This window comes from Phyllobates terribilis, unplaced genomic scaffold (assembly GCF_046119375.1).
Source record: "Phyllobates terribilis strain yellow unplaced genomic scaffold, ASM4611937v1 Scaffold_690__1_contigs__length_815330, whole genome shotgun sequence".
NCBI classification, from domain to species: domain Eukaryota; kingdom Metazoa; phylum Chordata; class Amphibia; order Anura; family Dendrobatidae; genus Phyllobates; species Phyllobates terribilis.
Window position 1 is genome coordinate 561,098 of NW_027363450.1, and position 23,996 is coordinate 585,093.

Below are 23,996 nucleotides of genomic sequence, written 5' to 3' on the forward strand. Positions count from 1 at the left end.
TGCATTTGAATCCTGTCTATTTTTTATTGTTTGATAACTGCACTGTCTGCTAGTGATTTAATGTATTTGCTCTCGGGCACTCGGAGCCGGGCAATAGGGAGAAGATGGGGGTAGTGGTGGCAACCCGGTCCGTGGCTCAGGGTGGTCAGGCCAGTGGCAGTCCTTTATAAGTTTTAAGTAATGTCCGACTACGCCACCCGTGGATTGCGGTCAGTGCTAACCGCCGCTGCAGTGCAGACCTCTGGGGCAGATGTAAATGTGCAGCTCCGAATAGTACAACTCCCCACGGGAAGAGTAGGGCCCCAGGGTAGTGTATGATGGATGATGGAGGAGATGATTCCAACCGCATTAGCCAGGAAACGGAGGCCTCTTAAACAGTTCAGGGTCTTTATTAGAACAGGTAAAACGACCCAGAAACAGGCCCGGCTAGGAGGGGGCCTGGATGTCTGAGAGCAAGTGGGAAGCTGGCCCTGGTCAGAGTGAGGGTGTCGGCCTACCGTGCTCTCTGTGCTCCTTCTGGCTATTTCCCTTCTGGTAATGTAACAGCCCACATTCCTGAGCTCACCGTGTCCTCTCGCCCTTATGGCTTGCAACTTGGGTCCCTTGCTACTCCCGGCCTGGTACGGCTCTGCTGGTCCCTTCTGCTGTGGCGGAGCCTCCGGGCTTCTTAGGCCAAGGAACATACAGTCCCCTGCGGACTGGTTATCTGCTGTAGGATGTGGAATCCTCACAGCCTCAGACACCAAAGTCTGGAAGATTAGTTTCTTTATCTGCCAGGACAGACTCACTTCGCCTTTTGTCGCTGGCTCATGGCTCTCCTACTGCCACACGTCCTCTTAGGCTGCAACACAACTGTCTGTCCCTGCTCTGGGACACCTCTCAATCCAGAGACAGGTTGTCCAGTTCTCTCTAACCCTGCCCCCAGTTCCAGCTTTTATAGGGGCAGCCTGCTCCCCCTACTGGCCTGTGACAGGAGGTATTGCATGCTAATGGCCCTTGACTAGAGGACCTCCCCCTTGCTCTCAGACACAGCTTTATTATACATTTGTGTTATCCAGGCCAGGGTGACACATTCCCCCCTAGTAAAATTTAGTACTCCGGGACTAAACAATAAACAAAGATCATATGCATGACCATAAAACATTATCAGGCAAGTGACGCACAGATTGAGTTCTTAAGGTCACAGTGTGGTCTGTGACCGGGTGTCCATTTTCACCAACACAACGGGGAGCCTTAACCAGGTGGGGGTCTGTCCTAGCCCCAAGTCCTTTACAGTCTTAGTTCATTCCTTGGTCAGGCTCCGAACGCAGTCCATACAAAGTCCCGGTTATTAAAAGTCCATAACCTTTGAGTCCGTACGGTAACTGTAAGAAACTGAAATACACAATTACTAATCATGCATGTAAATTTGCAAACATTTCAACACTTGGCAACAGGGTTATTTACAGTTTTAGTGCACCCTATATTCTCCAGCGAGCGGGTATCTGCCCCTTTGTGCTTCTGGTTGACCTGCGTAACCCACTGTCTGGTGGTGGACCAACCTGGTTTTCTTCACTAGCGTTAGGGGTAGAGCTACCAGCTTGGTGTACAGGTAGGGCAGGCAGCTGTCTACGGGTCCTTTGGCTCATCGCAGGCATGGCAGGCTCACTGTCAGCAGAGGGTTGATTCTCCTGGGCTGCTGGTACAGGCTCTTCTGCCTCTGGAACTGCTTGCTCTTCTTCACCTTCCGGCTCTGGTGTAGGTTGTTGCTGAGCCGGTTGCAGGAAATGCAGGACGGGTACCACTATGGCATCGTTTATTCGAGTCCAGGACTGAGGGAACTCTCAGAGAACGGTGCTGATCATTTCTTCCTTGTCCTCTGCGGGTTCAAGGTCACTTTGATCCTCTTCTGCACTACGGAGTTGTTCGGGGCACCTTTTTAGGTGGTCTCTGGAGACGGTACTAGTGGTTTCTCCTCCATCCTTGGTGATCACGCACACCTTCGAGTTGTCATGATCAGACTGCAGTACGGTGTAGGGTTCCCTTTCCCACTGGTCGTCCATCTTATGTAGCCTTCTCTTTCGCTTCAGGACCTGCTCACCAGGTTCTAGGGGACCAGCAGGGGCGTGTTGGTTGAAGAGTCTTTCTTGCCTTTCTCTCACCTGGGCCAGGCTCTTCTCCACACTCTCCTGTACATTCTTGTACTGCAGTCGCCTCTCCGAATCCCAGTCCGCATCCAGGGAGGTGTCCTCAGGTGTTAGGACTCCCATCTCCAGATCTAGGGGCAGCTTACCTGGTCTGGCTCGCATCAGGTAAGCCGGGGTGCAGTTTGTAGCGTTCACCGGGATATGGTTGTATAAGTCTATCAGGTCCGGCAGTTTTTCTGGCCACAGGCTGCATTCCTCCAGGGGCAACGTCTTCAGGAGATCAATGACTATATTGTTCATTTAATCACACATCCCATTGGTTTGTGGGCGGTAAGGCGTTGTCCGAATCTTCTTACAGCCATAGAGGTTGCAGAACTCTTGCAAGATTTCAGCTCCGAACGCTGGACCCTGGTCCGTCAGGACCTGTTCCGGATACCCGTGTGGACGGCAGAAGTATTGCTGGAAGGCTCTGGCCGCCGTTTGGGCTGTCAAGTCTTTTACCGGGACCACCACTAGAAAACGGGAATAGTGGTCCACGATTGTCAGGGCGTAGATGTATCCTGACCGGCTTGGAGCCAATTTGACGTGGTCCAGAGCTACCAGCTCAAGAGGCTGCTGGGTGACGATGGGCTTCAAGGGTGTCTTCTGGCTGGTGCGGTCTTTTCTCCTTAAGTTACAAGGGCCACAGTCCCTGCACCACTTCTCTACAGCCCCTCTCATGCCGACCCAAAAGAGCCGTCCTCTTAGCAGGAACTCCAGTTTCTTCCAACCGAAGTGCCCCGCTCTGTCATGGTAAGCCCCCAGGACCATAGCTGCATCCCGCCTTGGGACCACGACTTGCCAGGTCAGCTCTTGTGTCCGGTGGTTGACAAGTCTTCTGTACAGCTTGCCTTCATAGAGGAACAGCTTGCTCTTCTCTTTCCATAGCTGCTTGGCTTCCTCTGGAGCATCCGGATCTAAGCGGGCATCTTCCTGGGTCAGCAGATCTTTCACCAGGCGGATTGCAGGGTCACTATCTTGGGTCTCGGCCCAGCTGTGGTGAGGTAGGGGATTGATCATAACGGTTGTTAAATCTTCCTCCTTCACGCGGTGGGAGTATTGAGCGGCCCCATACCGGTGAAACGCGGGGAGTTCTACCTCCTCCAGCTCTTCTGGGTCTTCGTCACCTTCAGGTAAGTGAGGCATTCTCGATAGGGCATCAGCGTTGGCATGGGTTTTGCCTGCCCGGTACTTGATCACGAAGTCATAATTGGAGAGACGGGCCATCCACCGCTGTTCCAGGGCACCAAGTCTTGCACTGTCTAGGTGTGTTAACGGGTTGTTGTCCGTGTACACAGTGAACTTTGCGGAGGTCAGGTAATGCTTGAAGCGTTCCGTTAGGGCCCACACCACCGCCAAGAATTCTAGCTTGAAGGAGCTGTAATTCTCCGGGTTCCTCTCGGTGGGCCTCAGCTTCCGACTGGCGTACGCGATCACTCTTTCTCTGCCCTGTTGGTTTTGTGACAGTACGGCTCCCAGTCCCACATTACTGGCGTCTGTGTGGAGAATAAAAGGCTGGCCATAATCAGGGTAGGCCAGGATCTCATCCCCTGTGAGGGCCATCTTCAACTGACGGAAGGACTCCTCTTCCGGTTTATCCCACTTGAAGGGTGGCTTTTGGCTTCTGGACTTAGACTGTCCTATCAGGAAGTCCTGCATAGGAGCTGCCATCTTAGTGAACCCGGGGATGAACCTTCGGTAGTAGCCTACCAACCAGAGGAATTGCCTCACTTCCTTGATGTTCGAAGGGCTTGGCCAGCTCTTGATTGCCGTGACCTTCTCAGGGTCGAGGGCTACTCCTTCCGCACTTACCACGTGCCCTAGGTACTGGACCTTCGGTTTCAACAGGTGACACTTTGATGGTTTCACCTTCAGGCCATAGCCTGCCAGGGCTTCGAACACCTCGGCCAGGTGCTTTAGATGGTGCTCGTAAGTCTTCGAATAGACGATCACGTCGTCCAGGTAAAGGAGGACAGTCTCGAAGTTTCGGTGCCCTAGACAGCATTCCATCAGCCTCTGGAAGGTCCCTGGTGCGTTCCAGAGCCCGAAGGGCATACAGTTGAACTCGCTCAGTCCCATCGGGGTGGTGAAGGCGGTCTTCTCCTTGTCAGCCTCTGCCACAGGAACCTGCCAGTACCCGCTAGTAAGGTCCAAAGTAGAAAAGAAGTTAGCTGATTTTAGTGCGGCTAAAGACTCTTCTATTCTAGGCAGCGGATATGCGTCTTTGTGGGTGATACGGTTGATTTGTCTATAGTCCACGCACATTCTCATGGTGCCGTCTTTCTTTTTTACCAGAACCAGGGGGGCTGCCCAGGGGCTACAGCTATCTCTAATGCCCCCAGCTTCTTTCATTTCCCGCAGCATACCTTTGGCGTTCTGATAATGTGCAGGGGGTACAGGCCTGTGTCTCTCTTTTATTGGTGGGTGGCTCCCTGTGGGGATGTGGTGTTCTATCCCTTTTACTCTGCCGAAGTCTAGCGGGTGCTTACTAAAGACTCTCTCGTACTCCTGTACCACCCGGTAGACTCCTTGTTTTTGGTGCAGGGGAGTGGAGTCAGCACCCACATGGAGTTTCTGGCACCAGTCCTCCTTTTGTTTCTGGGAGCCATTACTCTCCGCCTGTGGAGAGGGAGGCAAAGGTTCCACGGCCCTGATAGCTTTGTGCTCAACAGCAAACAGTTTGGCAAGTGTAGCGTACCTGGGTAAGTGTACCTCCCTCTCCCCAATGTTGAGAATGTGAACGGGCACCCTCCCATGACGGACATCAACCACCCCCCAGGCTGTCAAAATGGTGGGCCTGCTGTCTGAGTACACGGGTTCTACCATGGCTTGGTAGTCTCTACCTCTCAACCCGATTGCAGTCCGACACCAGATCATCATTTCACTTTTGGGAGGCATGGAAATGGGGAATGGGTCACTCAGTCTTACGCTACCGATCTCACCACCAGACAGTTCTACCTGCTGCCGTCTCATCAGGGCTTTTATCTCCTTGTTGAGGACTCTCTGTTGGCTGGAACTAGCATTCACTGCCACCTGTTGTAGAATTACAATTACCTCTGAAAGACAATTTTCAATCACGTTAGTACCCACAGTTATTTTAGGGTGACTTTCACGACGGTCAATGTCCACAATAATCACTCCCTGTGCCGGTAGTTCAACTTTACCAATTTTAATGGTCATTTCCTTGAACCCCATCTGCGGCACGGGCAAGCCATTACTGGCGATGATGCTCAAGTCACTGTCTGGGTACCGTGTTATATCAGCATCAGTCCAATACTGCTTAAAAAGTACATAAGGGATAGTAGTTACTTGCGACCCGGTATCCAGCAAGGCGCTCATGGGGATACCGTTCAGCACCACGGGTAAAACCGGGCGCCCCCCCCAACGTACTTATCACGCCAATTATAAGGGCCTGGTGATCTTATGCCTGGGGGTTGGCTCTCTGCCCCAGGTTGGACCCGTTTAAATTACAGTACCTGGAAATGTGTCCGGGCTGGTTGCATCGACGGCAAATGGGCTGTCCATCCTCTGCGTAGCGATCTGTGGGCCTCCCTCGGAACGACGGGGTCCTCCTCTGTCGACGCCACGGGACATCCTCCGGACTTGAAGCCAACTCGATGGGTCTTGACGGGTCCACTTGTAACGCCTGGACGGTCCTGGTCAATGCCGCAACGCTCCTGGTCAGCTCCTGGACTTGGTGATGCAGATCTTTCGACGGGGCTTGGTTCAGGGCCTGTGCATCGTCCCCCACAGAGTCCACAGAGGAGGGCGCCGCCTTCTGGTGGTAGGTGAGAGCAGGGCGCCTGGGGTTTATAGCGCCACTTGTTGCGGGTTCACGGAGCACCCTTATGGCCCTGTCCTTGAATTGGGCAAAGGTCAGATCAGGGTTCTGAAAGAACATGAGGCGCAGCTGGGTCCTGTGGGCGCTAGACAGCAGACCTTCTATGAACTGTTCTGTTAGTAGCTTATCCGTATCCTGCACGCTGCCAGGGTCAGCTTGTTTGATCGCTCTCAAGGCTTCCTGCAAATTTAGGGCATAGTCTCTGATGCTGTCCTGTGCCCGCTGCTTACATCCGTAGAACCGCATTTTAATTTCAGCGGAGGTACGTGTATCAAAGGTACCCCGCAGCCGGGCCAGAATGTCCTTTACGGTCCTTTTCTCCTCAGCGGGCCATTACTTTACCTCCCGCTGGGCTGTGCCAGTTAACTGCCCTGTCAGTATGCTAATCTTCTGTTCCTCTGTCAGGGGGTAAACTTGGAACAAACTGTACAGCCTTTCCTTAAAGTCAGTTAGGGCATGGGGCTCCCCTGAATACTTAGGCAACCAGGCCCTCCATTGACGTAGGGCAGGGAAAATGGCATCACCGCTGCTGCAGCTGTGCTGGTGGTAGTGGGCGCCTCAGTGTCCGACATCTTCCTCCCCCCTAGTTAAGCGTGGTCTACCTTCTGACGATCCTCTTCTGTAGGCCGCGACTCCGCTGGTGCTGCTCCGGACGAGGACCTGCGTCGCGTCCTGATGACGTCAGCGTCGCTCTCTCTCCCTTCCAGGACCTTACGCAGCGTCGGTGCGTGGGGCGGAGATTCGGGTCTCGCGCGGTTTGGACGTCCACGCCCCTCCTCTTCCCGCGCAGCGTCCTGAAGATGGCATCCGTTGGCGGGAAAACGGCTGAAGATGGCGGGAACCGACGGAAGATGGCGGGAGACGGTTGAAAATGGCGGGAAACGGCTCCGGGTGGTGGAAAAACTCTTCTTCAGGTACGTGTACAGTCTTTTTCAGGCACGCAATACCCGTTTGTGGCGGGTTGGTTACAATCCTGCCGACTACGCCAAAGCTGACTCACCCCCTGGGCCGTGGGACACTCGGAGCCGGGCAATAGGGAGACGATGGGGGTAGTGGTGGCAACCCGGTCCGTGGCTTAGGGTGGTCAGGCCAGTGGCAGTCCTTTATAAGTTTTAAGTAATGTCCGACTACGCCACCCGTGGATTGCGGTCAGTGCTAACCGCCGCTGCAGTGCAGACCTCTGGGGCAGATGTAAATGTGCAGCTCCGAATAGTACAACTCCCCACGGGAAGAGTAGGGCCCCAGGGCAGTGTATGATGGATGATGGAGGGGATGATTCCAACCGCGTTAGCCAGGAAACGGAGGCCTCTTAAACAGTTCAGGGTCTTTATTAGAACAGGTAAAACGACCCAGAAACAGGCCCGGCTAGGAGGGGGCCTGGATGTCTGAGAGCAAGTGGGAAGCTGGCCCTGGTCAAGATGAGGGTGTCGGCCTACCGTGCTCTCTGTGCTCCTTCTGGCTATTTCCCTTCTGGTAATGTAACAGCCCACGTTCCTGAGCTCACCGTGTCCTCTCGCCCGTATGGCTTGCAACTTGGGTCCCTTGCTACTCCCGGCCTGGTACGGCTCTGTTGGTCCCTTCTGCTATGGCGGAGCCTCCGGGCTTCTTAGGCCAAGGAACATACAGTCCCCTGCGGACTGGTTATCTGCTGTAGGATGTGGAATCCTCACAGCCTCAGACACCAAAGTCTGGAAGATTAGTTTCTTTATCTGCCAGGACAGACTCACTTCGCCTTTTGTCGCTGGCTCGTGGCTCTCCTACTGCCACACGTCCTCTTAGGCTGCAACACAACTGTCTGTCCCGGCTCTGGGACACCTCTCAATCCAGAGACAGGTTGTCCAGTTCTCTCTAACCCTGCCCCCAGTTCCAGCTTTTATAGGGGCAGCCTGCTCCCCCTACTGGCCTGTGACAGGAGGTATTGCATGCTAATGGCCCTTGACTAGAGGACCTCCCCTTTGCTCTCAGACACAGCTTTATTATACATTTGTGGCATCCAGGCCAGGGTGACACACATTGTGGTCCTGTTCTTGTCACAGTTTGGGCAGCGACCATTATTTCCTCTTCTCTTCTGATCGAGAAGTTCCCTTATCACTCATCTTGTAAAGTGGCACAGAGCGGTAGTCGTGACTGAACGTCTGTCTGATTTCGCTCTGGCACTTTACAGACAATGGGTGTCCCAGTCCCAGTGTGGTCTAGGGTGTGGGGTGCAGCACATTCTCTTGTAGGCCGCAGGCCTCCACTGCCTTCAGGCTTCTTTCCTCAGAAGCCGCCGCACACAATTTAGGGGACACAAAGTTCTTTGTAACAGTCAAACATATACTTGACAGTTCTAGTTCATCAGGTGGGTACAGACAGGATAAGGCACAGCAATTCACATTATCCTCCTTCTTAGCATAACTCCTCTTCAGCCCTGTTGCTAGCTCATCCTGTATTTCTCGTCCACCTCTGCAGTGCACCCGGGACTGGCCTTCAACTTCCATCTATGCAGGTCCCTGTCCATCTTCCTTTGTACTTCAGAGTACACAAAGTGTCCGGCAGCTCCTATACCAGACCTTAGGCTCTGGACGTGACTGGAGCGATTGCTCTGGATCCCAGTAATGCCTCCCACTGCCTGGAACAAGTGACACATGCTGCCCCTAGCAGCCCACCGCACCTGAACTTCACCTTCACTATGCACTTCACTAACTCTCACTGAACTCACACTATTCTGACTCCATGACTAAGCTGCAAGCATAGGGCGCTGTGAGACACCGTTTCTAGGCTGTCTCTTTACCGTACTCACACATAGTGATGTCTTCAGATAGTTTAACTCGACTGCAAGAAGCACATTGTTGAAGATTCAGAAGAAGATTTATTTTCTAGCAGAATACTCGATGATGTGCAAATGTACAGCAGGTAAAAAGACTTTTTTAGAAACGGGCTGGAAGCACATAAGCTTCTAACATGGCTGAAAATGGTGAATGAGGAAGAAGAATGGAGAAGAAGGGAGGGGTTACTGACATCACAGCTACATCTGAGAGAGACAGGGAGAGACAAAGGACAAACTTATAAGAAAGGAAAACCTAACTGCATAGCAACAAAACAGCAACTTAATGATAGTGCAATATGGTCTGTAAGATTCCCAAATCATGGGACATGGCGCACACTATCAGGAAATGCCCCTCTTTTTATTAACACTAGTGCCCATCCACTGCACTAGTTCTATCAATAACTATTTCCTATCTCATATACTAAACCTATTATCCTCATCCTATGTGTTATGCAATTCAAAAATTCTATAAACAAATTAGGAAATCCCAGAATTATAATAGAAACCCTAAAATACAAATGTTATTAAATCTCATTAAAAGCGGGACATATATCACCCTAAGTGAAAACAAATTAGTCACACCCCTAATGATAGACCCTTATTCAGACTGCCGGAAGAGGCACTTCTCAATCAGAGGCAGGCCACACCCATTGAGTACTATATACAGTGGGTACGGAAAGTATTCAGACCCCTTTACATTTTTCACTCCTTGTTTCATTGCAGCCATTTGGTAAATTCTAAAAAGTTCATTTTTTTTTCTCACTAAAGTACACTCTGCACCCCATCTTGACTGAAAAAAAACAGAAATGTAGAAATTTTTGCAAATTTATTAAAAAAGGAAAACTGAAATATCACATGGTCATAAATATTCAGACCCTTTGCTCATATTTAAGTCACATGCTGTCCATTTCCTTGTGATCCTCCTTGAGATGGTTCTACTCTTTCATTGGAGTCCAGCTGTGTTTAATTAAACTGATAGGACTTGATTTGGAAAGGCACACACCTGTCTATATAAGACCTCACAGCTCACAGTGCATGTCAGACCAAATGAGAATCATGAGCTCAAAGGAACTGCCTGTTACGATGTTAGTAGATACCCTGAAGTCCAATGGCGAAAAAAGCAGAGACTGAGACAAGAGTAGTGTGAAAGTCTATTTTAAACTCAAGTGCAAAAGATCACAGCAAACAGTTTATGAAGGTAAGTTCATTCCAAACAACACTTCTTAGAACCTAATCTGTAAGGCACGGCCTTCATTACTATTAGGGTATGTAAACGTTAACGATAGTCCAAGTTTACTTAGGTACAGTAATATGCAAACAGAAATAAGGATAGTAAGCAGACGTAGGTATTCCTCAGTTGATTGTGGACTCACGTAGTGCAGAAGAGAAGACAAACTGGAATATGGATCTGGATATTGAAGAATGCAGGAGGTGCAGCGGAGGAAACAGCGATGTCTTAAACCAGAATGAGGGAAATTATGCCAGAATAGGGACAATATGCCAGAGAGGAGCCCATGATGGGGGAAAATGTTATAGCATGAGGTCTGACCCAATTCCCAACTCCATTTGCTGAAATGCAGCCCCAAACTTACAGGACCCTTCACCGTGGTTATGCATCACTATTGACCACAGACACTCATTATTGTTCTGCTCTCCAGCCCTTCAGTGAACAAACTCCCTACAGTAACAACCACATTTTTCATATTTTGGCTCAACCGCGCACAACTTGCCAATCCCCCCCCCCTCCTTCCCCGTTTTCTCTGTTTTAATGCAGTGACTCAGCGTCACTTGGCCTTGTTTTGATGTGGAAGATATGGCTTTTTCACCATAATTCTGCTATGAAGACCACTTCTGGCCAGTCTTCTCTGAACAGTAGATGAGTGAAGCTGAGTCCCACTGGTTGCTGCCAGTTCTGAGCTGATGGCACTGCTGGACATCTTCCGCTTTTGAAGGAAAGTAACCATAATGTGTCATACATCTGCTGCACTAAGTTTCCTTGGCCGACCACTGCATCTATTGACCTCAACCTTGCACATTTTCTTGTGCTTCTTCACTAGTGCTTGAATGACACATCTTGAACCCTCAATCTGCTTTGAAATTTGTGCCTTAGAGACCTTGCTGATGTAGTATAACTTCCTTGTGTATTCTTGCTCAGTCTTGCCATGGTGTATGACCAGACACCTGACTGCATTATTACAAAATCCCTGACTTTGCGCAGGTGTACCTAGAAGAATTGACGCTGTTTTAAAGTGAAAAGTTGGTCACACCAAATATTGATTGGATCTAGATTTTTCGTTTGTTCATTCACTTGTATTTTGTTAATTGATTAAATAGATCATTAACATTTCTATTTTTGAAGCGTTCTTACTTTACAGCATTTTTTCTACACATTTCTAAAAATTATTTTTATGTGTCTTTTATTTGCTCATTAATAATCTGATATACCTTTTGGTATTTTGTGTATAGTTGTTTTTTTGCTGTTGGGGTAAATTGTAGGATATTGATTTCAGAGGGGTTTCCTGATCCTTTGATTGTAGGAATGAGTGGTATATATGTGCTAATAAATTAGGACAAACGTAGGAAATTTAGGAAAAAAATTGGACATATCGGCAGTAATAACATGCTGATTGTGATGTCATGAAGATGACTTGAATTTCCACCATTAAGAGAACAGCATTGCTGGTCATTTATATTAAGTAAATTGGATATTCATTCTTCTCGATTGTGATGTCATGAAGATGACTTGAATTTCAACCAATCAGAGATCAGCATGTTTCAGGTCACCCAGATAGAACAGTCCATGAAACATGAGTCACGGCCACTGTGAGGTCATAATGCTGATTAGAATTTCCACCAATCAGAAAACAGAATTGCCCAGAAGAACCACCCAGGAGGTATGAGTCATCGCCACTGTGAGGTCATAATGCTGACCAATCACAGAGCAGCCATGCCCAGATTTTCCACCAATCACAGAGCAGGCACCCCCAGATTTTCCACCAATCAGAGATAAGCAGTGGGTATAAATAGCAGCCACACCCAGATTTTCCACCAATCAGAGATCAGCAGTGGGTATAAATAGCTGCTGCCGCCTGCCCGGCTTAGCCTTGCACTGGTTGGGTCTCTCTCTTTTTCTCTCTCTTGGTATCTCCCGGTATCTATCCCTCCCCTCTCTCTCTCTCTCTCTTTGACCCAACGGCCCTCTTAAGGGCTACCCCAAATGTGTAAAAGATAGAACCAATATTTGTGTTGTTTGTCCGTTTTATGAGCCTGTGATTAACCCCTTCCCACTCTTTGCTATATATATATATATATATATATATATATATATATATATATATATATATATATATATATATATATATTTATTATGTGCAGGTGGGCCTTAAAGGGATTTTCCAGGACAAACATTTTGATGGCTTATCCCCTGGTTAGCTCATTAATATCAGATTTGTGGTGGTCCGGCACACGGCACCTCCACTAATCAGCTGTTTGCAGCTTCGGCCGAGGTCAGATGTAAACAGTGTTGAGGAGCTGAAAAATCACTGATCTGTTCACTCTGTAGTGGCCGCTCCCTGGTGCTGCAGATCAGCTCCTATTACATGAATATTAGCTGATCTGCAGGACCCACAGTACAGTGAATGGAGCTGTGATGTTCAATCTTCACACTATTTACACTTGAGCGCTGCAATCAGCTGATGGGTAGAGCCGGTGCCGCGTGTCGGAGCCCCACCGATCTGATATTGATAACCCATCCCCAGGATAAATCATCATTATTATACTACTCATACATGAAGAAAGCGAGGTGGCACACCGATTTAATAAAATCTTCTTTTATTCCATTTCCATTAAAAATACAGGGAAGCGGCGCCTTTTGCGGACGACGGCCGTTTCGCGTGTCTATCACGCTTCTACGGGTCGAGGCATATGGTCATGGGGGTGTGCAGGGGTTAAAATACTCCCGACCCCACCCCCTGCACCAAACAGCCATACAAAATGTTACAACAAAAAATACATTAAAAACAACCACCCAGGAGGTATGAGTCATCGCCACTGTGAGGTCATAATGCTGACCAATCACAGAGCAGCCACACCCAGTTTTTCCACCAATCAGAGCAGCCATACCCAGATTTTCCACCAATCAGAGATCAGCAGTGGGTATAAATAGCCGCTGCCGCCTGCCCGGCTTAGCCTTGCACTGGTTGGGTCTCTCTTTTTTCCCTCTCTTGGTATCTCCCGGTATCTCTCCCTTCCCTCTCTCTTCTCTCCCTCCCCTCTCTCTTCTCTCTCTCTCTTTGACCCAATGGCCCTCTTAAGGGCTACCCCAAATGTGTAAAAGATAGAACCAATATTTGTGTTGTTTGTCCGTTTTATGGATGGAGCGAGACATGATGTCCCAGATGTGTCCCGGATTCAGGTCTGGGGAACGGGCGGGCCAGTCCATAGCTTCAATGCCTTCATCTTGCAGAAACTGCTGACACACTCCAGCCACATGAGGTCTGGCATTGTCCGGCATTAGGAGGAACCTAGGGCCAACTGCACCAGCATATGGTCTCACAAGGGGTCTGAGGATCTCATCTCGGTACCTAATGGCAGTCAGGCTACCTCTGCCGAGCACAAGGAGGGCTGTGCGGCCATCCAAAGAAATGCCACAGAACACCAGGATTGGCAAAGTCGCCAGTCTGAGGATCTCATCTCGGTACCTAATGGCAGTCAGGCTACCTCTGCCGAGCACAAGGAGGGCTGTGCGGCCATCCAAAGAAATGCCACAGAACACCAGGATTGGCAAAGTCGCCACTGGCGCCCTGTGCTCTTCACAGATGAAAGCAGGTTCACACTGAGCACATGTAACAGACGTGACAGAGTCTGGAGACGCCGTGGAGAGCGATCTGCTGCCTGCAACATCCCTCAGCATGACCGGTTTGGTAGTGGGTCAGTAATGGTGTGGGGTGGCATTTGTTTGGAGGGCCGCACAGTTCCCTTTATTTTTTGAGCAGTGCATATACATATATAAAATGTTCCTCCCCCACCATGTGACATACTGCATACCTCATAGGGACAGCAGTCAGGAAGCACCAGTAGTACCAGCAGCTCCCACAGTACAATGCAAATGTAGCATTCTCAGCGTGTACTGACCAATGCTGTCCACCAGGTGGCATCAGCAGGAAATTACAGGGATGAGACAAGCACTGCATGACAGCCCCGCCCCAATCTGCCCTATACCAGACACGCCCCCTACCAACGCCCCACCCCCGCTGCCATGACAACCGAATTGTTTAATGGCAGAATGAGACCTTATATGAGCAAAGAAGTAGCGGCCGGAGAGCGGGGTCCGCACAGGTGAGCGCCCCCATAACACAGTGTATGTACTGCACGTCAGCTCTATGGCAGACTGTCACCTGTGCTGGATCCAGTACGTGTTACACTTATATCTGTACAGAGACACAGAGGACGCAGCGGGGCCCTGTTGCTATATATTTGTGTGTGTGTATATATACAGTATATATATATATGTGTGTGTATATACAGTATATATATATATATATATATATATATATATATATATATATGTGTGTGTCTATATACAATATATATATGTGTGTGTGTCTATATACAGTATATACTGTATATGTGTGTGTGTATATACAGTATATATGTGTGTGTGTCTATATACAGTATATATGTGTGTGTGTCTATATACAGTATATATATATATGTGTGTGTGTGTATATATACACAATATATATATGTGTTGTGTATATATACAATATATATATATATATATATATATGTGTGTGTGTATATATATATATATATATATATATATGTGTGTGTATATATACAGTATATATATGTGTGTGTATATACAGTACAGAAAAAAGTTTGGACACACCTTCTCATTTAAAGATTTTTCTGGATTTTCATGACTTTGAAAATTGTACATTCACACTGAAAGCATCAAAACTATGAATTAACACATGTGGAATTATATACTTAACAAAAAAAGTGTGAAACAACTGAAAATATGTCTTATATTCTAGGTTCTTCAGAGTAGCCACCTTTTGGTTTGATGACTGCTTTGCACACTCTTGGCATTCTCTTGATGAGCTTCAAGAGGTAGTCACCGGAAATGGTCTTCCAACAATCTTGAAGGAGTTCCCAGAGATGCTTAGCACTTGTTGGCCCTTTTACCTTCACTCTGCGGTCCAGCTCACCCCAAACCATCTCGATTGGGTTCAGGTCTGGTGACTGTGGAGGCCAGGTCATCTGGCATAGCACCCCATGACTCTTCCTCTTAGTCCAATAGCCCTTACACAGCCTGGAGGTGTGTTTGGGGTCATTGTCCTGTTGAAAAATAAATGATGGTCCAACTAAACGCAAACCGGATGGAATAGCATGCCGCTGCAAGATGCTGTGGTAGCCATGCTGGATCAGTATGCCTTCAATTTTGAATAAATCCCCAACTGTGTCACCAGCAAAGCACCCCCACACCATCACACCTCCTCCTCCATGCTTCACAGTGGGAACCAGGCATGTAGAGTCCATCCGTTCACCTTTTCTGGGTCACACAAAGACACGGTGGTTGGAACCAAAGATCTCAAATTTGGACTCATCAGACCAAAGCACAGATTTCAACTGGTCTAATGTCCATTCCTTGTGTTCTTTAGCCCAAACAAGTCTCTTCTGCTTATTGCCTGTCCTTAGCAGTGGTTTCCTAGCAGCTATTTTACCATGAAGGCCTGCTGCACAAAGTCTCCTCTTAACAGTTGTTGTAGAGATGTGTCTGCTGCTAGAACTCTGTGTGTGTCATGGGTGTGTCGCCACGAAGATCGTCGCGACTACACAGCCTGACTTCTCGCAGCTGAGTTTTTGGTGCTTTGTTTTTTGTTGTTGTGAGGGAGTTAATTCTCTCTCTCTGTGCTTGACGAGGCTCAGCCTCGCCCAGCTGCAGTTAATGCTGCAGTATTGGGATTCCTTCAAATACCTGCTGGTCTGTTAGGGAAGTTGTCGGTGAAAGCATTTCTTGCAGACCTTCAGAGTGGATCGTTGTTTGGTGGAGTTCAGAGGAGTATGCGGTGTGGTTTGTTCCCTTCCTCCCTTTATCATTTATCTCCTAACCTGTTGTTGTTCCCTCTGTAATTGTGGTGTTAGTTTTTGTATGCAAGGTGGTTTTTGGTTTTCCCCTTGTACTGTCTCGTTTGTCTAGTACTGTGTTTTGGGCATTTTCTATCCTGTTTCCCATTGTTGTGATCGGGGTCCTTCTCAGGACTAGATTACTTAGGTTCAGGGATATTCAGAAGTTTATGGTTACGCTGGCGGCCTGGACCTCTGTACCATTAACACTACCTCCAGGTTGAGGGATTAGTCAGGGCCCCCGTCTAGGGTCAGCTCAGGCCCCTGACCCCCCTGTACGCTCTGACAGCGTGACAGTGTGGCATTGACCTGGTCTCTAATCTGAGCTGCTGTTAACCTGCGATTTCTGAGGCTGGTGACTCGGATAAACTTATCCTCAGAAGCAGAGTTGACTCTTGGTCTTCCTTTCCTGGGGCAGTCCTCGTGAGCCAGTTTCTTTGTAGCGCTTGATGGTTTTTGCAACTGCACTTGGGGACACTTTCAAAGTTTGCCCAATCTTTCGCACTGACTGACCTTCATTTCTTAAAGTAATGATGGCCACTCGTTTTTCTTTACTTAGCTGCTTTTTTCTTGCCATAATACAAATTCTAACAGTCTATTCAGTAGGACTATCAGCTGTGTATCCACCAGACTTCTGCACAACACAACTGATGGTCCCAACCCCTTTTATAAGGCAAGAAATCCCACTTATTAAACCTGACAGGGCACACCTGTGAAGTGAAAACCATTTCCGGTGACTACCTCTTGAAGCTCATCAAGAGAATGCCAAGAGTGTGCAAAGCAGTCATCAAAGCAAAAGGTGGCTACTTTGAAGAACCTAGAATATAAGACATATTTTCAGTTGTTTCACACTTTTTTGATAAGTATATAATTCCACATGTGTTAATTCATAGTTTTGATGCCTTCAGTGTGAATGTACAATTTTCATAGTCATGAAAATACAGAAAAATCTTTAAATGAGAAGGGGTGTCCAAACTTTTGGTCTGTACTGTATATATATATACATACATACACACGCTGCATATATACGTATAGTGGAAAAGATAAAAGAAAACTTACAAATAAAAAACTAATTTTTTTTGCGAATATTACCAATTCCCGTGGTCTAATAACTGCTGCAGGAGCTCGATAGGTGGCTGTGCTCCATATTTTTCTAATGCCGGCATGTTCATATCATCCACAAATATGACGCATTTCTTCCCCATCTGAGGTCGTACACGCCTTTCCGTCTTTTGTCCAGTCTGTCCATGATGATATTCTAGAATAAGATGCAAACTATGTGTCGGAAGATTCAATAGGTTGACCACTACTGCGGTGTCTCATTTTCAGGTAGAAAACATCACATGACCGCTGCAGCCAAATCAGCGGCTATTGATTGGCTTCAGAATTGATGTTTCATTCGACCTAGAAGAACTAGTCTTCTAGCTCTCTTTTCTGGCTCAGAAAGAAAGTCACCACTGCAGGCGATCATCTGACACTGGTTGGCTTCATTGACATCTCCTGGTCGAAAAGGAAGTGAAGAGACCGATGGGGACACAGGCGGCAGCGTGGAGAAGCGACAGGGTATTTTTTTTGTTTTAAGACACACATGGGTCCATCAACCCATTTAAATGTATGTCTGACCATCTAATACACAGATCTTCAGGGTCTGCGAGAGAGACCTCTGTTGTTTGTGGGTCTCCTCTCTGGCTAATAGCAGAGGGTCCTAAGTGGCGTATCCCCCCCAATGACATCTATATATCGTAATGAAGCAACCTCTTTCATTTGTCAGAAGGCAGGGTGATAAAAAGAAGACAAACCTGAATCTGATTGGCACTGGTGCGAGCAGAAAAGTTGATGAAGAAGGGAAAGAATTTTTTTTTGTCCAGATTGTTCATCAGTTTGTCTTTGACGTAAATAGATTTCTCTGTCCCCGTCAGTCCCACAAATAAGAGTGGTCTGCTAAAAAAGGAAAGTAGTTTGTAGGACAACCATAAAATCAAACATTTTACAGTGTTGAGAATAAAACTACTAATTTAGGCCCGAATTCAGACGTCCGATAAACACCATCCATGTACGGACCAAGATCTCCGGACCCAAACTCGCCAGCCTCATGGATGTCTATGAGGCTGTCAATTTCAGGTCAGGGGTCCCGCGGCCCGTCCGTCCATCGTGATATGTGTTTCCCGTCCTTAAGTAACTAGCAAACTATTTTCATTTATACAAACTGTATTTAGTACAGACATAAAACAGACAGGTGTGAATGGCGGCCAGTTTTCTGTGTATAGACCAATAGGGTTTCCTAATTCGACTCCACTATCCGAATGGTTTTCCCATACAATAAGTAATTGTGATGGCAAAATGGATAATTGTCAACAAGGTTTCCTAATAAGAGTCATTTTGTTACTCTTACTTGGTGTTTTTGATGCACATATCCATGAGGAAGGTGTATCTGACAGTATCCATAGTTGGCACAATGATATCTTGGATTTTGGTGCTTTTGTCCCACGTGGCTGTGCCTTTAATAAACTCATTCCAGTGAACCCAGCGCCCTCGGCCTTTTAACTTCAAATAAAAAAAAAGTAGTTACAACTTTGATAAACCATATTCGGACACATTTGATGTAAGGATAAGAGAGCACTGACACATTACATAAGTTTGACATTTAGGTCCTGTTCACACTGCGTTTATGCAGCATGTCTATTACTTTGCCAGAGGATCTGACGGAATCCACTTAGGTCATTGGACTCCATGTCTCCTTCTGAATTCAGTTTTTCGGGGATTCAATCAGAACCTCTGGCAGAGTCATAGATATACGGCATAAACACAGTGTGAACATGTCCTAAGAGACCTAAGATAATAACCCAAAGGCCAAAGTTATAAGTTGCTGAGCATTAGGCTTGATTTCCATGAAGAAATCCCTTTACCTCGTACATGTAGTCATAGACCAGGCCTTTATCGTCCAAAGGACATTCCCATTTCCCCACGGAGGACAGGAAAGGGCTCTGATCGATCTTTCCTGTGACAATTTCTTTGAAAAAAAACATCAAACTTCACTCGGCTGTCGGTGTCACAACAGCCGCCAATGGACCAAACCAGGGAGAAAGCAAAACTGGCCTAAAAGAGAAGAAAAGGGATACAATATACAGCGGGCGAAATAAGTATTGAACACGTCACCAATTTTCTAAGTAAATATATTTCTAAAGGTGCTATTGACATGCAATTCTCAGCAGACGTCAGGAACCTGCCTCTAACAATCGCGGATGACGTGGTCGAGCTTCAAAGGAGACCGTGATTTTTGCTATATGCAGCAATGGTGTAGCATTGCTGTATATAGCACAAGCGATCAGACGATCGCAGCTTTAAGTTCCCTAAGGGGGCTAATAAATACAGAGAAAAGTTACAAAAAATGTTTTAAAAAGTATGAAAAAAAACAAAAAAAAAACCCATAAAACTTGAAATGGGTTTTTTCCCCCAGTAAAAACAGAGAAAATACGTTTTACAAAAAATACACATATGTGGTATCGCCGCATTCAGAAAAGTCCAATCTATCAAAATATAAAAATAATTAACCCGATCAGTAAACGGCGTAACGAGAAAAAAAATCAAGAACGACAAAATTATGTTTTTCTGGTTGATGCAGTATCACAAAAAATGCTGTAAGAAGCGATAAAAATGTAATATCTATCGCAATATGGTATCAACAAAAACATTGTCTCGTACCACAAAAAATAAGCTCTCAAACAGCTCCATCGACTAAAAAATGAAAACGTCACGGGTCTCGGAAAATGGTGACACAACCCAAAAAAATGTTTTTTCCCAAACCTCTAATTTTTTTTTTTCACTACCAATCTAATAAAAAAACTGGACATGTTTGGTATCGGTGTAATCGTACTGAGGAGTGAATCATATTGCTAAGTAATTTTACCACACAATGTACACCGTAAAAACAATTCCCAAAAAATAATGTCAGAATTGTGATATTTTCACAATTTCTCTCCACTTGGAATTATTTCCCCGTTTTCCAGGAGCATAGGAAAGCACTGTCTATACCTGCAGATGGATCAGCCACACTGTGTATGGGATCGGCAGATCTTCCACTTACCAGGATCCAGATACGAATGTTCTTATTATTCGGATCCTCTCTCACCACATCAAAAATCAGCATCTCCAATAATGGTGTGAGTGATATTACCACATTGCCATTGCTGGTTGTCACCAGATCCTATGAGGAAAGACATTAGGACACTGAGGGTAAATCTAGACTACAAACTTGCGCAATGCTCCTACAATTGAGAGGACACATGGCGCCCACCTTGCACTGCTTTCGGAGGAATCGAAGGGAAGGTTGGACGAGCCACTTAAAGAGTTCCTCTAGAAGAGCGAGGTGGTCCTTAGTCTTCAGTGCATCGGGAAGGGTGCTGAGCCAGGACCTCACCAGGGGCGCCCAGCCCAGTTGTTGGGGTTCCAGATAAATCATACCGCAGCGGCTAACAGTGGCGGGCTGGAGAGAGAGATATACTAAGTAGGGTTGCCCTAAGACACAAGCCCATCCAGTTATCTAATTATCTCGCTGGGTGGATGAAAAACAGTCTACAAAGTCGTTTCCAAGTGTCCTGACGTTTCCATCATCCATAGATTACATAGACATCCATTTATTTGAGTAGAAGCTATGTAACATTACATTTTCCCTACATTCAGTGCTGGTGTCAGGAACTGGATCCTCACCATTTAGATGATTGTTGTAGTAGCACCAGAATGAAAGGGACTGACAATCCCTTTAATTATAGCGACTAAAGTGAATGTAGAGATGACTGTCAGTAGCGTAACTAGAGTCCGATGGGCCCCCATTGCAACATTTGGACCCCCTGCATGTTGGTCAGATGTATGGGCCCTTATAGTGTTCTAAATCCTATAAGGACATACGTGTTGCACCTCCTACCCCATTATGTAGTAATATCCCCCATATTGGGCTCCTTCCTGGTATATATGTCCCCTGTTCTGGCCCCATCCTGGTATATATATCCCCCATCCTAGTGTACATGTCCCTTATCCTGGGCCCCACCTTGATATATATATCCCCCATCCTGGTATATATGTCCCTTATCCTGGGCCCCACCTTGATACATATATCCCCCATCCTGGTATATTTTTCCCCCATTCTGGTATATATATCCCCCATCCTAGTATATATATCCCCCATCCTGGTATATATATCCCCCATCCTAGTATATATATTCCCCATCCTGGTATATATATATATCCCCATCCTAGTATATATATCCCCCATCCTGGTATATGTCCCCCATTCTGCCGTTGTACTTTAATGCATAGGAAAAAAATAAATGATTCTGCTCTCTTTTCCTCCGCTCCCCCGCTGTGCGCCATCCTCTTCTGAAGCCAGCATCTGACTTCAGAGTGCAAGCTTCGGGAGCATATGATGTCACTGTCATGCACCCTCAGTCACGTGCACGCCGACATCAGCTGCTGGCTTCTGATTAGCCGGCAGCGTGCATTGTCGTGCACAGACCCAACAGGTCTCTGCGCCTCAATACACTTCGTCTGAATGTGCGTTCGGGGGTGCACATGCAGTTGAAGTTTGCGCTGATGTCGGCGGGCCCCTCACCTGCACAGGCCCAGTCGCGACCTCTGCAACCGCGATCATTACACCCCTGATGACTGTGTATGTAGGACTTCCAAATCGGTGAATGGAAGAGTTGCTCGTGCTGCCAAACTCTCCTTTCACAGCGGCACAAGATGGGGCCTCATATTCGAGAAAAGTTAGGGTGGGTGCCAGAGGAGAGACCCTCATCTATCAGACAATTATGGCCATTTTGTGGATATGCTTTAAAAGATGAGAATACCTCTAAAAGTCAACCCTATAACTAAATCTGATTAGTTAGCATTAGATCCCCCGATGTACAAGTATATGGGAACTCCTCTCTTATAGGATGAGTGAAAACCTACCGACGCCTGGGAAAGGTCCATTGTTTCAAAAATCAGACTCATCTGAGGTGACATCTGAATGATCTCCCCACTCATCAAGCAACGCTAAAAATAACAGGACATATTTAAAACAATATTAAATGTTGAACAAATGAATAATAACTTAATCCACGGAGTCTGATCAGTAACCTCATAAAGGATCATTGTAAGCTTTAGTGGAGAAAGTACAATCATTATGTGCACAAATTAATATCTGAAAAAAGTGCAAAAATCTAGTAGCTGATTTATAATTGGAAGATGATCCTGCAATGAATATCTTTTAAAGCGTCTCTCTCCACATACAATACATAAGTCCTCTACTAAAGGCTTATTTCCATCTTCATGAATGGATATTGTCGGATAGTGTTAGGAAATACAAACAGTTTTTGCAATTTACTGCTAATTAAAGATATATAAAGATGCCATAAAATCTAATGTTTTCTATTCTCCATCATGGCTGTAGATATACATGGAGGATAACTTTTTGTATCACTTTTTGTTATGCTACATGGTGATGAAAACAGAAAAGGATATAAATAAAAAAAAAAAAGTTTTCACAAAGTAAAATAGAGAGTTACCTTTTTATTATCATCTAGGACGGTGTTCATACTTTCTATCGCTATCGTATCAATAGGTCCATCAAAGATAACCCATTTTCTTTCCGGGGTCTCAGATAACGCAAACTCCCGGAAAGTATTAGCGACTATCCCATCGGTCCACTGCAAATGAAGAGAGGCATCAATAAAATTGCTCTTCCCATAAAATCCAATACAATCCCACAATTGAAAGGATTATTAAAGGGAATGCCTGGGATTATGATATTGATGATGCACATGTATTGACTACACGTGGCCCCTATTGAAGTGAACGTGGCGGCACCGGGAGAGACCGCAAGTAAGTGATTTGCATATACGCGGTCACATGCCAACTAGAAGTGCATGACCTCACTCAAAGCAAGTGTATTGAGTGAGGCTAGACACAGTCTATTCAGAATGTGGCTGGAAGTATGCAAATTTATGCTAATTTCTGGCATAAATAATACAATTTGTTGCTTCCATGTCTGATGGGGAAAATAAAACAGTTTCCAATTTTTGTGCAAACAGGGGGTAAGCAATAATAAAATGATTGCCCGGCAATGTATGGCTGGGATCTATGTCTCTGAAGGAACCCCATCTACCATGTCCATAAGCCATAAAAGGGGAGATTTTCCCATTTTCAGCAAAGATATTAGTATTATAAACAATAATTCCAATCATAGACGAACCTCATGTGACACTGGATCAAACTGCCCGAACAGCTGCCCCATGGTGATGGCTTTAGGGTTCACTGTCCGGTAAATCACTTTTTCTTCTTCGCACCCTCGCTCATTCATAAGAGACAGCGTATCAGCGAGGACGTGGAGGACCTTCGTTTTTCCAGAGAACGGCTCTCCAACCAACATAAAACTGCACGGGATAAACAAAACGCAGCATGGTCCATTGTATAAAATGGAAACCGCGAAGAATAAATCCCCCGTCCCATGGACTTCTGTAGTTCCAGCTTACCCGTGTCTGACAATCATCATCTCATACGTCTGGATCATGTCCTCCAGGAAGACCTTCTCGGGCTGGATGTTGTGTCCAGCACAGCTCTCCTGTGCGCATTCAAGGAAATCCTGAGCAAAAGGAAGGTAAAATATTCCATCAGTCTGTTTACAGTGGATCCAATTAGAGGTGGGAGAATACATTTTCAGGACCCAGATCAGTATTCTGTGGCCGCTGGACGGGACCCCTGAGAGCCGCCTCTTAGCTGCCGGCATCCCCGGCTCCTCTTCTGATTATATGGCCTGGTGTACATCATGCTGCAACCATAACTTCATGCCAGGCCGGCTAATCTGAAGAAGAGCCGGGGGGCAGGAAGAAATAAGGTGGCTCTCAGGGGTCTCATTCAGTGCCCACTACTGACCTGATGTCACACACAGTGTAGGAAAGACAAAGTGCGACACAAAGGGATGAGGGGAAGGGAGCACCGACACTAGGGAAAGGGGGAAATGGAGACCTCCTAGGCTGATCTGCAATCACCCTGTCTCCCCTACCGACTCTATATT

At 46.7% G+C, this 23,996-nt stretch overlaps 1 protein-coding gene across 1 annotated transcript; it reads right to left on the reverse strand.

Moving 5' to 3' along the window:
- Nucleotides 1–512: 512 nt before the first annotated feature.
- Nucleotides 513–23,636, reverse strand: LOC141235833 (dynein axonemal heavy chain 12-like). The gene is made up of 11 exons (XM_073668182.1): nt 23,455–23,636; nt 23,175–23,355; nt 22,489–22,629; nt 21,893–21,976; nt 20,241–20,429; nt 20,031–20,150; nt 18,853–19,042; nt 18,339–18,490; nt 17,746–17,887; nt 17,039–17,204; nt 513–1,374 (listed from the first exon to the last, which is right to left on the reverse strand). Exons 1-7 carry the CDS (start codon nt 23,634–23,636, stop codon nt 18,881–18,883), a joined length of 1,059 nt encoding a protein of 352 aa, XP_073524283.1. The 3' UTR covers nt 513–1,374; nt 17,039–17,204; nt 17,746–17,887; nt 18,339–18,490; nt 18,853–18,880.
- Between the last annotated feature and the right edge of the window lie 360 nt (nt 23,637–23,996).

Excerpts from the sequence above, each read along its gene's own strand:
- LOC141235833 (XM_073668182.1), bottom strand. The coding sequence starts at position 23,636 with ATGTATTCTCCCACCTCTAATTGGATCCACTGTAAACAGACTGATGGA. Across the intron at positions 20,151-20,240 it reads TCCTCCGAAAGCAGTGCAAG|GATCTGGTGACAACCAGCAA; the intron begins GTGGGCGCCATG and ends CTTTCCTCATAG. Across the intron at positions 19,043-20,030 it reads ACATTCGTATCTGGATCCTG|GCCAGTTTTGCTTTCTCCCT; the intron begins GTAAGTGGAAGA and ends CTTCTCTTTTAG.